This window comes from Heterocephalus glaber, unplaced genomic scaffold (assembly GCF_053883595.1).
Source record: "Heterocephalus glaber isolate CG9 unplaced genomic scaffold, H.glaber_assembly_v1.0 deba00001662, whole genome shotgun sequence".
NCBI lineage: Eukaryota > Metazoa > Chordata > Mammalia > Rodentia > Bathyergidae > Heterocephalus > Heterocephalus glaber.
Window position 1 is genome coordinate 17524917 of NW_028258403.1, and position 13817 is coordinate 17538733.

A 13817-nucleotide genomic window follows, 5' to 3' on the forward strand; every position below is an offset into this window, starting at 1 on the left:
CGTACTGAGTTTGCTCTCGTTCCTACAAGTTGTAGGAGCAGGCTAAGGGGCAGCGGCGCGCAGCAGTTCAATCTGAACTCTGGCTACTGGGTTGCTGTTGATGCCGTTTTCTGATTTTGAGCAAAGGAAGCTGTGGCATCAGCGAGCCCCGCAGTTGCAGGGGCGATCTCAATTTTGTTTCACACACGCAAGCAAACAAAACAGAAAAGCCCTGAGTCTGAGTGTGCGCGCCTCGGGGGTCAGCGACGGAGATGAGGTGGTGGTGGAGAGGAGAGGCCCTAGGGCTTCAGCGCCGGGCAGGCGAGGCGGGGCGCGTTCCGGCGTCCAGACCGACTTCCTCGCCTGCTGCGGAGAATCCTGAAAGTCGGAGCGGGCTGGCTGGCGTCTCACCACTGTACTCGTTCGTAGCGGCTGCCCCCACCGCAGGAATGAGGAAGGGGGTCCGACCCGACCGCAACTTCCTTTGGGCCTTTCGGCAAAGTTCAGGACCTTAGGGTTTGGGGACAGCCCCAGTCGTTAGTCAGGGGCGGGTTCGTTAGCCCGGCCCTGGGACGCAGACAGAGGCCAAGTGGCAGGCAGCTGTCCCAAGCCGCGGGTGCGCGTCCCCGCGCACTGTGTGTTCCTTTTGCAGAGCCAGCCTTCGGGGAGGTGAACCAGCTGGGAGGAGTGTTCGTGAACGGAAGGCCGCTGCCCAACGCCATCCGGCTTCGCATCGTGGAACTGGCCCAACTGGGCATCCGACCGTGTGACATCAGCCGCCAGCTCCGGGTCTCGCACGGCTGCGTCAGCAAGATCTTGGCGCGCTACAACGAGACAGGCTCGATCTTGCCAGGAGCCATTGGGGGCAGCAAGCCCCGGGTCACCACCCCCACTGTGGTGAAGCACATCCGGACCTACAAGCAGAGGGACCCGGGCATCTTCGCCTGGGAGATCCGCGACCGCCTGCTGGCCGACGGCGTGTGTGACAAGTACAACGTGCCCTCGGTGAGTTCCATCAGTCGCATTCTGCGCAACAAGATCGGCAACTTGGCCCAGCAAAGCCACTACGATTCGTACAAGCAGCACCAGCCGGCGCCACAGCCTGCGCTCCCCTACAACCACATCTACTCGTATCCTAGTCCCATCACGGCGGCGGCGGCCAAGGTGCCCACGCCTCCCGGGGTGCCCGCCATCCCTGGTTCGGTGGCCATGCCGCGCACCTGGCCTTCCTCGCACTCTGTCACCGACATCCTAGGCATCCGTTCCATCACCGACCAAGGTAAGGGTCCGAGACCCGGCGTGAAGATGTGCAGACTCCCGCCGGATTCCCATTGTCTGCGGCCTCCCGGCCCGCGTTGAGGCCACCACCTGAGGCTTTTTGCTTTGGAGTCCTAAGGAGTCTTCCCAGGGGGTGTCCTGATCTCATTAACTTGGAACTCTTGCCCCCAGTTTCCTTGCCACACACAGTCTCTCCTGCCTCATCTCAAACTACCAGACCCATAACATCCCCCATCCCCAACACATGGTTCGCATTTTCCACCCTCCCCCGCCTCTCACGGCGCGGCAGCCTCGGCCTGGCTTGCTCACAGCAGCGACTGCCCGGACGACTAGGGGCGCAGCCCGGGAGGGCCCAGCCGGCCTGGGGCTGTGGGCAGCTTGCTCGCGATCAGATGCTGGAGTCAGGAGTGCCATACGATGTGGAAATTGTAGTATTCTCGGATTTTGGCAATCAGGCCAAATTTGCTCAGGCAGGAAGTTCAAATGTCACCTAATTGGTTTCATTCTTATGCCTCACTTCATTTTCCTCGGAAACCCAGGTCCCGGTTACTAGTAACTTGCTTGTAGTTCACCCCCACCCCTACCTGTCTTCTCCCTTCCTTCCTTCCTTCCTTCCTTCCTTCCTTCCTTCCTTCCTTCCTCCTTCCTTCCTTCCCTCCACCTCCTCCTCTCTCTCTGTCCACTTTGAACAAACATCCCTGCCACAGGGATGACCGAGACCAAATGCAGGGTAAAGATTCCAAGCAGTCCTTTTTACTGTTCTCGCCTATTTTCCCCCTGAGCCTGCCACTTTCCCTTAGGGTCCTCTTGCTCCCTGGCAATGCAAGTGGATGTGTATCTAGTCCTTGAATTAAAAAAAAAAATTTTACCACCCTCCCCACCTGGGTCCTTTCCTTTCTTACCCTGACTTTGCCACTTCCTGAGCATCTTTCCTGCGACATCAGAAGGATGCCCAGAGCCCTCTAGCCCAGTCTGGCTTCTGCAGGAGACCTGAGTTTGTTTTCTTTTATTGCGCTGTTAAAAAATAAAAAGGTATTAACTTCTTTTCTTGGTAGGGTGAAAAGAATCAAAGTACTCTAGACACAGAGATCTTAATTTCTCAGTGCAAAGTTAAAAACTGGAGGGGAAAAATAGACAAAGGGCAAATGGTTCCTTCAATTATTTCCTGCTTTTTGGAGTTGCCACCACACTGGCACAATTATGTTTTTAAGTAATTAAAGCAGAGCGTTGACTTCTCATATTCTTGTTTTCTGCCCGTGAATTTGCAAGAGCCCGGTTTTGTCTTATTTGGAGCTTGTTGGAGCTTTGGTTGGAGAGAGTTTGCTCTTGATTTATAGGATAAACTGACCTTACTGACATTTAAAGGAAGCCCCTGTTCTTGGGAAAGTGTGAGATCAGCAGAAATGGGGCTCACAGGGGGATCTCAATTTCTTAAGATAACTTTAGGCTTGTGCCCACCGATTGCCTTTTGTCTGGGAAGGCAAAGAAAGTGAGGCAGTTCTGGACCAAAACAGTTTCCTGGTGTAAACATAGGAGCACAGTTGATTTGGGGGAGGGAGTATGCTTAAAAAAGGCTGACAGGGATGAAAAGTTTTCCTTAAGGATCCTACAATCAGACCAAGTGTCAGTTGGGAAAGCATTGTATTATGGAGAAGAGCAACCCTCCACTGTAGCTATTGTTGATGATTCTGGGTGCTAGCGCTAAACATCTTGATTTCTGACAAATCTGTGAATATAAAACACTGATTTGTACAAAATGAACATCCCTTCTAGACCCTTTATCAGATGGAAGTTTTAAAATCAAGTCATGGTGTTTTGTCAAAACACCATGACTTCTTCTGCCCATAGGACCTAGAGACAATAATATATTTCTTCTAGTCTTCAAATATTTCCTTTTTATAATTACACTTGGTCACTTAAAAGAAGCCAGCAATTTGATATACACAACCCTAGGTGTCGTGGTAATCATCCTATACAGTACTGTTCTATGTAATTTTCCTTACATCTCCATCAAGAACAGGAAAGGTAACTTCTACTCCTTTTCTTAACATTTAATTCTACTTTCATTTTCTTAACATTTTATTTAATTTTCTCCTTCTTAGGCTTAAAAAAACCTTTTTCATATGACCTGCCATTGACACTCATGGAATTTACAAAGATTTTCTTTTTAGTCACATACACATAGCCTCACTTATTTAATGTGTAGAGGCAGAGCATGCAAGGTAGACCCAGGCACACATAAAGAGGAAATTCATACATGTATATTTTGCATGTGTACTGTGTGCATCATTTAGTTCTTTGTTTGCAAAGGACTTTGAGGTCTTTTGTTCCATCTGTTGACCTAAGTGCCAGATCCCCACAGTGCAGTGAGCACTTTTCTGGATGTCTGTGAGCACCAGCCAAGGCACCCTTAGGTCCTGACACTACATTTTCAGCCTGCTCCAGTCCCAGATATTTGTCACCCTCCCTGCAGTCAGCCCAGAGTTGAGATCAGGGGAGTGGAGAACAGGACATCCAACCTCATGGGTTCTTTCTTTGATTTGGGAAAATTATCAGGTTTCTTCCACTCATTTCCCTGGGAGACCAAAGCAGGGAGAAGGGAAATAAAGTTCATTGAAAAAGAAAAGCCCCACCTTATTCTTCCTGCAGATTTGGGTGAAATGAGTAAAAGGGGCCTACTCTCAGGCGAGTAGAACATCCCCAGGTCTCGGTCTGCAAGCTGAGGAGGCCGCTTCTGGGCCAGCGCCCCAGGGAGGCCTAGCGCAGGGGCCGCCCCGAAGAGGTCGTAGCCCCGGGGGCGCTTGGGTCGCGTCGTGTGGGGGGGGAGCGCGGGGGGTTAAGCCTTCAGGCTGACTTCTTTTCCTCCTTCCCAGGAGTGAGCGACAGCTCTCCCTACCATAGCCCCAAGGTGGAGGAGTGGAGCAGCCTGGGCCGCAGCAACTTCCCAGCCGCAGCCCCCCACGCGGTGAACGGGCTGGAGAAGGGAGCCTTGGAGCAAGAAGCCAAGTACGGTCAGGTGAGGAGCGAGGGCTTGGCCAGGTGGGCCGACGGCGGCAGGGCTTTCAGGGATGGAGGACAGAGGCCCCTTTCTGTGCCTCCTCCGCCGAGAGAAGCCAGAGGCTCAGGCCTGCCAGGGCTGAGTGGAGGCGTCGACCCCCGCCAAGGGCCCGGCGCGCTCGCTCGGGCTTGCGGCGTCTCGGGCGGCGGCTCCCCAAGGCGCGGCCCCGCCAGGCGGCTTCGGGCCTGCTGGCCCTCGGGGGCGCCCTTTCCACCACTCGCAGCCAGGCTCGAGTTAACCCAAGAGCGAGCTTCCGACGGGCCGGGCCTCGCGGCCCTGGGTTCCAGAGCACCGCCCGCGCCAGCGGCCTCCACGCCCGAGGTCGCGTGGCCTGGAACGGCGGCTGCGACCGTCGGAGACGGACAAGCGCGGGTTGTGCGACGAGGAGGGAAGAGGGACAACCAGATATACGTAATCGAATGACCATTTCCCCATTAAAGGTCACGTCGTAATCTCCCAAGGGAGCTTAGTGAGAAAACCTCAAATTATACAGACTGGCTGTGGACCGCTCAATTTTCCTTTCCCTCCTTCAGTCTTTTGACTCTCCAGAAGAAAAGTGAAAACATTACTTTTTTTTCCCCTGAAAACAACAACAACAACAACAACAATAACAAAACAAAAACTCTAAGCAACCACTACAACAAAAGCCAGAGTCTGAGTCTAAATTCATGACTATGCTAACTACAGTCAAGAATTCAAAACTCAAAAACGAGACTTTATGGCAGTGTAAGGTTTCCCTGAGCAGACCTAGACTAGGTACCTCTGCAAATTTCTTAACTCCAAACTCCAGTACCAAAGCCTCAAAATACTTAGTTTTCGTTTAATTATTTTGAACCAAAAACTTTTAACATTTTCTTGGAAATCAGCTTCTAGAAATTAAGTGGAACTTGTTATTCTCATTCATAGATGGGAAATCCTAGTCACGAGTTCCTCTAACGAATCTCATTTCTACTTCCTCCCAGATTTTGTGGAAGCAGGGTCAGAATATTAGCAGTGATCCCATGTCAAGTAGCATAGAAAATAGCAGCGAGGAAAGAGAGATCCTTTCTTTAATCGGTTTTTACTGTATAGAATGCCAATGAGATATATAAGCAAGTTTGTCATTTTCTTTTACTAAAGTGCTGTAATTCGCAAAGAGAGGCAATATGTACAATGGTTAGGAGTTCTGACCTTCTGGCACCACTGCTTAGGCAAGCTACTCAATTTTTTAGAGCTTTCATTTTTTATCTTTAAAAATAGGAAATAATAGTCCCAATCTGAAAAGACATGGGAATTCAGTGAGATAATGCAATCATATGACCCATAGTAAACATTCATTGAATGTTATCTGTGGTTATAAGAGGTAGAAACTGATTTTTTAAAATCAACGATATTTAAAAGAATATACTTTGTTTAGAGAGCCCATTGTAAAAATAAAGTGAAGGCATTTTGTTACAAACAATAGAAAGTGTATATAAATCTCTGAGCATAGAAACAAGCACTTAATAGGTGCTCAGAGCTTTTTATTAGTTTATTTTTTGGAATAACATTGTGAAGTATAGAGTTGAAAAATAATATCTAATTCTCATGTGCATTGATGAACCCAGTTTATACATAATGCAGTCTCATTATACAAAACCTTTTATAGTTATTTTCATTTTTCTGTTGACTTATATATCTAGCATTAAAGCTTGTATAGAAATTGTGAATTTATAATGCACTTCAAAATTAATCTGACAATTTATCTAAAACAAATGTTAAATAAACATGGGTTCAAATCTACTCTATATTATAAACATTAAAAATTATTAGATTATATACACTAATTTTAAATGATTAAATTAACAGTTTCATAAATTAAAAAAAATGGTCAAATCAATTTATTCTGAACACTTAAGAGAATTTTTTTCTTCCAGAGTAAAAAGATATTTACATTAAATATTTGAATATTGAATATTTGAAAAATTCTTAACTATAGCATGCTAATCATCTGTATTTCCATGTAGGTAGAGAATTTAAATGTTGCAAAGTTTCAGAACCTGAAAAGCTTCTGAGTATAATGTAAATCAGTGACTATTATGATTATCCAAATAATGCTTAGTGCTGAAGATATGCTAAGTAGGTACATAAACTTATGCTGTCTTTTTTTGAGTAATTTTGGACTTTGGATATTGATTTCAATGCGGATAAAATTATATCAACATTTGCTCATAAAAATGCAAAGATAAAGCGTGTTGCATATATGTGTGCATTTCTCTTACCAGTATTCAAAGTTTTAGTTTTTAGATATAACTTTTTGAAACATCTTCATCATATTCCAGCCAAAATGTGAACTCAGGTAGCATTTCTCTCTCTGTATAAGTAACAAAACTTGAAAGTCTTTGACAAAGGAAAAGTGAAGAGTTTTGTCTATAATACTTTCAGGGTATTCTTAGTTATTAAATAGTTCAGTATTATTATGCTAGTTTCATTTTAGTATATAAAGGAGGGAGTTGAGAATTCAGTATCATAAGATTTAGAGCAGATTTTTTTTTTTCTTTTTTGGTACTGGGGATCGAACTTGGATCCTTGAGCTTGCGCAGCAGGCGGCAAAGCCACTGAGCTAAATCCCTGGCCCAAAGCAGACTTTCTTGAAAGGCACCTGTAAAATTACCAAAGGGCTGAGCTGCCAGCTAATTATTGAAACTTGACTAATACAGTGGAGAGTGTGGAGAGTTTCTATTTTTACCTTAAACTGATTTAAGACAGACACCTGATTCCTACTAATTAGAATTGACTGCATATTTCAGCTATATACAGTGTGTATCTTTTGATTTTGAGAATTAGAATACTCACATTTATCTTATATATTAATATTACTCTGTAGTTGATTTTTTAGTGTCATGAAGAAACCCTTACTATCTCTGAAGGTAGAATATTTATTTATTTCAGCTTTTTTTTTTCTCACCTGCTTTTAATATTGGACTAGAAATCCTTACTCTCATCTAATTGCAGATGGGCACAGTTTTGTCTGGTCCCTAATGATTGGTTCTGTTCTATTGAAATCATAAAATCTCTATTCAATATAATCAAATAGCAAAAGAGCATTACATGGAGAAACAGGGGGGTTGGGATGCATCTGTCCTTTTACATGGAGTTAATGTCTCATTGTATTCAAACAGTTTATAAATAATTATATGGTCCTTGGAAACCTATACAAATGGTCATATGTTCTAAAAAAATATTGTTTATGTCACACCCTAAAGTATTCATTTGGGGCTTGCATATTTAACTCAGCAAGTTTAATATTGGTTACAAATTGAAATGTCAGGAATATAGTCTATAAATACTTGAACTTTAAAAAGCTCAGAATTTAAAAATTTGTAAAAAGAGTTGAACTTAAAGACATGATTTAATCTGAAATTCTCATGAAGCATACACTCGTACATTGTGTTTGAAATGAAGATAATATTTTAGAATCCTGAATATAATTTTCTAGTGCATTATTTTTAAAACAGGCTTCCTTGGGAACATACTGTTCTCATGAAGATTGAAATAAAATTGCACTGAGTTTTCTTTTGAGGATAATTTTTGCTAAATAATTTATAATTTTATAGAGAATAACATCTTATGCAAATGCAAATAGTATTTGAAATTCATAATGCTATTATGAAAAACATTCTTTGACCTGGTTCACTTTAAACCAGTAGCATTTTAATACAAAATTAATTATATATCAGTAAAATATGTCATATAAAATAGTAGACAAAGGTAATTTTAAATTCTGAATCTTCTTACCATGGGAAACAATAAATGTTTGAGGTGATGGATGTACATAATACTGGTTTAATCATTGCACAATGTGTACGTTTATTGAAATATCACACTGTACCCCTTCAATATGTACAATTTTTGTGTCATCTAAATAAAAAATAAAACTTCAGAAATAAAACAATTGAAGGCTACATCAATTTTAATAACATTTTAGAAAAATAAAATTTAGAGAAAAATTTAAATACTGTAGCAGCTTCTCATTACCTAGAGATATTTAGATCTACAATGTGATACTATAATTAAGATCCTTTTAGATGATTATTGAAACCATATTTATCACCGTCACTTAATTTTATCAGATTTGTTTTACTAGGTCATTACATTATGTATAAAGGAAGAATAGTTGTTAGAAAAAGGATTTCACCAAAGAAGAGAAAATCTTATTTCTTTTCAGATTTGAAACTTTTTCTTGCTTATGATATTGAAATTCTGGGTGAATTCTGTGTCTAAAACTACTTCATCATAAAGCCAAGATAAACTAATTTTATCAGAAGGGGAGGACTAGCTAGAGCTGATGAGTGGAAGACAGATTGTGAGTAGAGGATCTGACAATGTAGTTTGCATTTTCTTCAAGAGAGAAAATGTTGAGTAGACAATTCCCAGAATTTGAAAAGTAGCTTACAATTTCTAATTGCCAGACAGTTGTCATACCAATTTTTTTCTGTTAGAAGTGTTTGGATACTAATGCATTTCCATTTTCTTGGAGGAAGAGGAATAAATAGAATGACCATAAATCAAATAATGAATGGCTAGGTTAGAACTTTTGTTTACTTTTTCCAACAGCTTTATTCGTTTTGCTTACTTAAAGTGTAATGCTTATTGTGTGGTAAAGGGTGCATAGTCTTTTGTTCTTAAAGCAAGAATATCTCATCTTTTGCATTCACAGACCTGAAGTAACTTAAGTTTATAAAATACTGTGAATGTGTCCCATTTTGGGGGATACAATATGACTAACACAAGTCCCTGTCTTCCAACAGTTTCTAGTTTAGCCTTCTGCCAGTGCAGCTTTTTAACACATTCATTAAAGTTATTTTTTAAAAGTTGGCAAACCTAGTTTTTAAATATTTTGCAACAATTGGAATGAGAAATCATATTTTCATTCATCTTGTGATAACCTTTGCTACAACTACGTTGCATCTTAATTATTTTTTCTAGACTTTAGTATCTGGGATGAAAGCTCTCTTTTCTTAAAAATATTCATGAATCAGAACAACTTAGTTTTTCCAGGGTAAACAGTTTGGATTTTTTTTCTATTAGTATATCCAATTCTTAAAATTAGGTGGAAGATAGTTTGTTTTATAGAAAGGACCCCTGCACAATTCCTTCAGAGGAAATAATTCCATGACCTTCATGGAAGATCTATGTGATAAAAGGGGGTTGATGGATTAAGATCTTATTTATGAAATATTTGGGTAAAGTCATTTTCAAAAATGAGATTTTCATTACATGCCCATTGCTGGGGTTTCATTTGGAAAATTTGTTTACTCTTCCCTGGGGATTCCATATGTTGGTTGATTTATAAATCATATTTACAATCCAATTAAATAGAGTAATTTAACATGTTTGCTCCCACTATATTTATGGTGTACATTTGGTAGTCTCTACTCAGCCTAAACTAGCTTTTCAGATTAATTACATGTCCTTCACTGAAAACATTAAACAGATTTGGGGAGTTTAAGTCATGTACTCCTTTACTGGAAAGAATAAACAAACATCGACACTACCTGTAGTTGTTTTCTTTGCAGTGGCAAAATGTACTTTTTCAGTGATTGGTTCATAAATGACAATTACTTTACCAAGTAGAGACTGATGTATTTTACTAATGTCAAGCTTCAAAATTAATAGTGAGAAAACTGATGTGATTACTGAGTCACTAGAATGCATGGTGACAGTGGCAGGAGGCAGGTACATTTTGAAGCACGTTTGTTCTTTTTTTTACTCCTTTTTTCTAAATTTCTAAATCTGAACTTTAAAACTAAAATGAAGAAGTAAGACAATGTCCTCCCTCACAGTCTAGGTCATTATATAATCTGAGGGAAAGCTAAGAGCTATTTTTTCCCCCTTCCCTCTCTCCCTCCTGTCTCTCTCTCTCTTTCTTTCTCCAAACATTTTAGCCTCCCCTTGTCTTTTTCTACAAGATGAAGTCACTTCTCTGAGCTGCTCTTTGTACACTTTTTTTGTAGTACATAGGGGATTTTATCACTAAAGTGACAGCATGTATTGTGGATTTTAAGGAACATTGAAATATTTCATACTACTACAAATAATAGCAGAAGGCAAGTTTGATACCTTAACTGAGAAATTGGACATCAATAGGAAAAGTTAGTATGTTTTTTAAAATACTTGATAGACAAATAAATATAGTCATGGGGTAAATGAGGCACCTAAAGGAAGACCTAAATTCAATATTTTACCTTCCAAGTTCCAGGATCACTATCTAAGATGAGAGCCCAATCCAGTATGATTTCTCAGGATCATATTCCAGGGGGCAATGTCCCTGAGCAAAAAGAAGTGGGCCTACATCTGTGGATTAGAGACATTGCAAAAGAATAGGTAAAGAGCCCTGTGCTCAACAAGGAGAAATCATTTCAAGGGCCAGGGTATAAGGAAAGGAAAGATGACAAAGCAAAAATTTCAGGGAACTGTAATTTTGGATGATAGATTATAAATATAAAGAAAAAAGAATGAGTAGGAAAAATTTAGCTGTCATGGAAAATAGAATTCAGTATTAGATATTTTCGGCTGGCTATTTTGTCATGTAACATCATGTATTTGTAAAATGTTGAGTAAAGGATGAACCCAGGACCTAGTGCATGCTAAGCATGCATTCTACCACTGAACTGTACCTCCAGCCCTTAGTATTCTTGTTTTGCTTTTTTGGGGGTGCAGATTGGTGTCAAAAGCATTAATTACTAATTGATGTCAAGAGAAGACCAAATACAAATGTGAACACCTTTCTAGAACTGTATTGAAATGATCCCATTCCAAATTAATTTCTAATAGATTATTGGAAAACCCTGAATAAAAGTGATGACAAGTATAATCTCTATGTAATGCTGGATTTTTTCTCCCTGCAATTTGATAGCTACCTTGATTTTTTTTTTTTTTGTACTGGGGATCGAACTCAGGACCTTGCACTTGTGAGGCAGGCGTGGAGCCACTGAGTACCTTGATATTTATATCCTGACAACCTTGAAGTGCAAGGTCCTGAGTTCAATCCCCGGTACCAAAAAAAAAAAAAAAAAAAAAAGAACCTGTCTAAAGTTTACCTCCTTTGAGATGTAGTCAATCTAAAAAAGGGGGAAAAGTGATTTTTTTAAAAGAAGAAACAAATGAGGTCTAACAATAAAAACAGGACTAGAAAAGGAAAGATCTTTTTAAAATATTACGTTATCAAAAGATGCTCTAGTTTGAGATTAAATTGTGTCTATCTTCTAACTGTTCAGGCAAAGCAGCATGATATGCATCAGAGGACCCCACATCAGAGAGGAATGATATATTCTTTTAATATATGGCCAGTTGGCCCGGAGTAAGTGAACAAACCCCTTCATCTATATGCTTGTATCTAAAAATAAGATGAGGTCATTTTAATTTGCAACAATGATATGAAATAGTAGTGTCTTTGCTATTGATGGTGTACTTTGTTCAAAGATATAATTCTTGGGGCCTCATGAAATACATTTTAACTTAAATTGAACATTGTAATATATATAATGTACATATATCATTATTTTGTAATTATGGTATACTCAACAGTTTATAATGAGGTAAAATTTGTTAGTCGTCGTAATTTTGTAATATTTGATGCCTGTGATATAGGAGGTATTTGAGAAATTTTGCTTCCTTTCTCCATTCCTATTATTCAAAGAATAAATAATGGGAAACAGAAGAACACAGAGTATGTGTTTTTATAGACCAGACACAGGGTTAACTCCTATAAATTTTTTCTTGTTTTGTCAGAAATCCATGAGCAATGCTAAGTCAAACCCATGTATATATTTTACTCCATGTATATTATATCTACTTTATATTGAGAAAAGGTTTTGAGACCCCACCATTGTATTCTCATAGATGTGGGACTACAACTATTAACCAAATGCAAGGTCCTGGATTCTATCCCCAGCACACACACACAAAAGAAATGAAAAACAAATCTTTATAAATCTTTATGTTTTAATGTAATTGGACAAAGTATCTAATTTATGTCTGGTTTACTTAACTCTAAGGGTTAAGTCAGGTTTCTAATACAATTCTAGCATTTATATTATATTTTTACTAGGAAATAAGTTGAAGTGTTAGTCCATTCATGTCACATCCAGGAAACAGGACTTACTTTATCTCTAAATAGTATAGAAATTGAGGAGGAAAATTAAGCCACTTGAAGAAGGGTGCGGAGTGTTCATGCCAGAGCAGGATTAGAAATCAGGGTGTTTTTGGTGTTGTTAATAGTAACGATAACAACAGTAATTTACTGCATGCCAAGAGAGCAATGGTTTCTAGGCAGGTTTGCCTGCCAGGACTGTTGCATTTTGTTTGCAAACAAAGATTTTACATCTAAATTCATTTCAAGAGATTTATCCATGTGGTTTAAAACACTCACATCATACAGCTCAGAAACCTTGCACAAAATTTCCAAATTCAATACCACACATATGCTGTTCTTTTGTTTTTGGATAGACAATTTTCTTTCTGATAAAAATAGCCATGGAAAAATACTCTCAATCTTTATCTTAAAAAAAAATCAAAACAACAAAACCAAAATCCTTACAAGACAATGTGCCTGGTTACCTGTCCTTTGTCTAATAGGCATTTTCAACATGACATTTTAAAGTGTGGTCCATGTTTTATTCAACAAAGTCTTGGTCATTTTGAGTTTTGAGCATGACAGCCCAAACTCTGTGCCTTTCTTTACTGGGAGTGGAAGCTACACCAACCAGGCCTGTCACAAACTCCTCAACAAAAGAACCAAACAAAACCCAAGTGCTGGGAAAGCTGACAAAGTCAATGTGGATAGCTGAAAAGATTCTAAGAGTATTTAATCACCATTAATTATTTTTTATTAAAAATTTTTTTTCAGCTTGGGAGTTTTATATACATATTGGATCTTGATCATTGTTACCCCTTGTGCACCTCTCTTGGCTCTCCCCATCACTATTAATTTTGTGGCTGTAGCTTCCTTAAAACTTATATGGGAAGAACAATATCTTGCTTTTAGGCTTGTGTGTGTGTGTGTGTGTGTGTAAGCGGCAAAACTGAATGCTTTTATAATATAATTAAGGTCAAATAAAAAAAAAAGGAATCAGAAAGTGGAGTCAGAATATTATTCGCTTACTCAGAATTTACTTTCTGCTTCTTCCTGGGAACCTACGAAATGCTGACTACTGTAATGTGATTATTTTTCACCTCTTTTCCTCTCAGGCACCAAATGGTCTCCCAGCTGTGAGCAGTTTTGTGTCGGCATCCAGCATGGCTCCTTACCCTGCCCCAGCCCAAGTGTCGCCTTACATGACCTACAGCGCTGCTCCTTCCGGTTACGTAGCTGGACATGGGTGGCAACACGCCGGCAGCACCCCACTGTCCCCCCACAACTGTGACATTCCCGCGTCGCTGGCGTTCAAGGGAATGCAGGCAGCCAGAGAAGGTAGTCATTCTGTCACCGCTTCCGCACTCTGATGGGCGATTCCGTCTCCAGCAGCTACATTCGGGGCTC

General features: G+C 40.3%; 1 protein-coding gene across 1 annotated transcript; it reads left to right on the plus strand.

The window, feature by feature from the left end:
- The first annotated feature begins 251 nt into the window (after window positions 1-251).
- Window positions 252-13780, plus strand: Pax9 (paired box 9). The gene is made up of 4 exons (XM_087197057.1): window positions 252-480; window positions 632-1258; window positions 4131-4273; window positions 13526-13780. Exons 1-4 carry the CDS (start codon window positions 252-254, stop codon window positions 13778-13780), a joined length of 1254 nt encoding a protein of 417 aa, XP_087053183.1.
- Window positions 13781-13817: the final 37 nt, after the last annotated feature.

What these genes read in the sequence shown, in the direction of transcription:
- Pax9 (XM_087197057.1), top strand. Translation starts at nt 252, where the DNA reads ATGAGGTGGTGGTGGAGAGGAGAGGCCCTAGGGCTTCAGCGCCGGGCA. An exon ending in CCTTTGGGCCTTTCGGCAAA is followed by an intron (nt 481 to 631) that starts GTTCAGGACCTT and finishes TTCCTTTTGCAG; the next exon opens with AGCCAGCCTTCGGGGAGGTG. An exon ending in CCGTTCCATCACCGACCAAG is followed by an intron (nt 1,259 to 4,130) that starts GTAAGGGTCCGA and finishes CCTCCTTCCCAG; the next exon opens with GAGTGAGCGACAGCTCTCCC.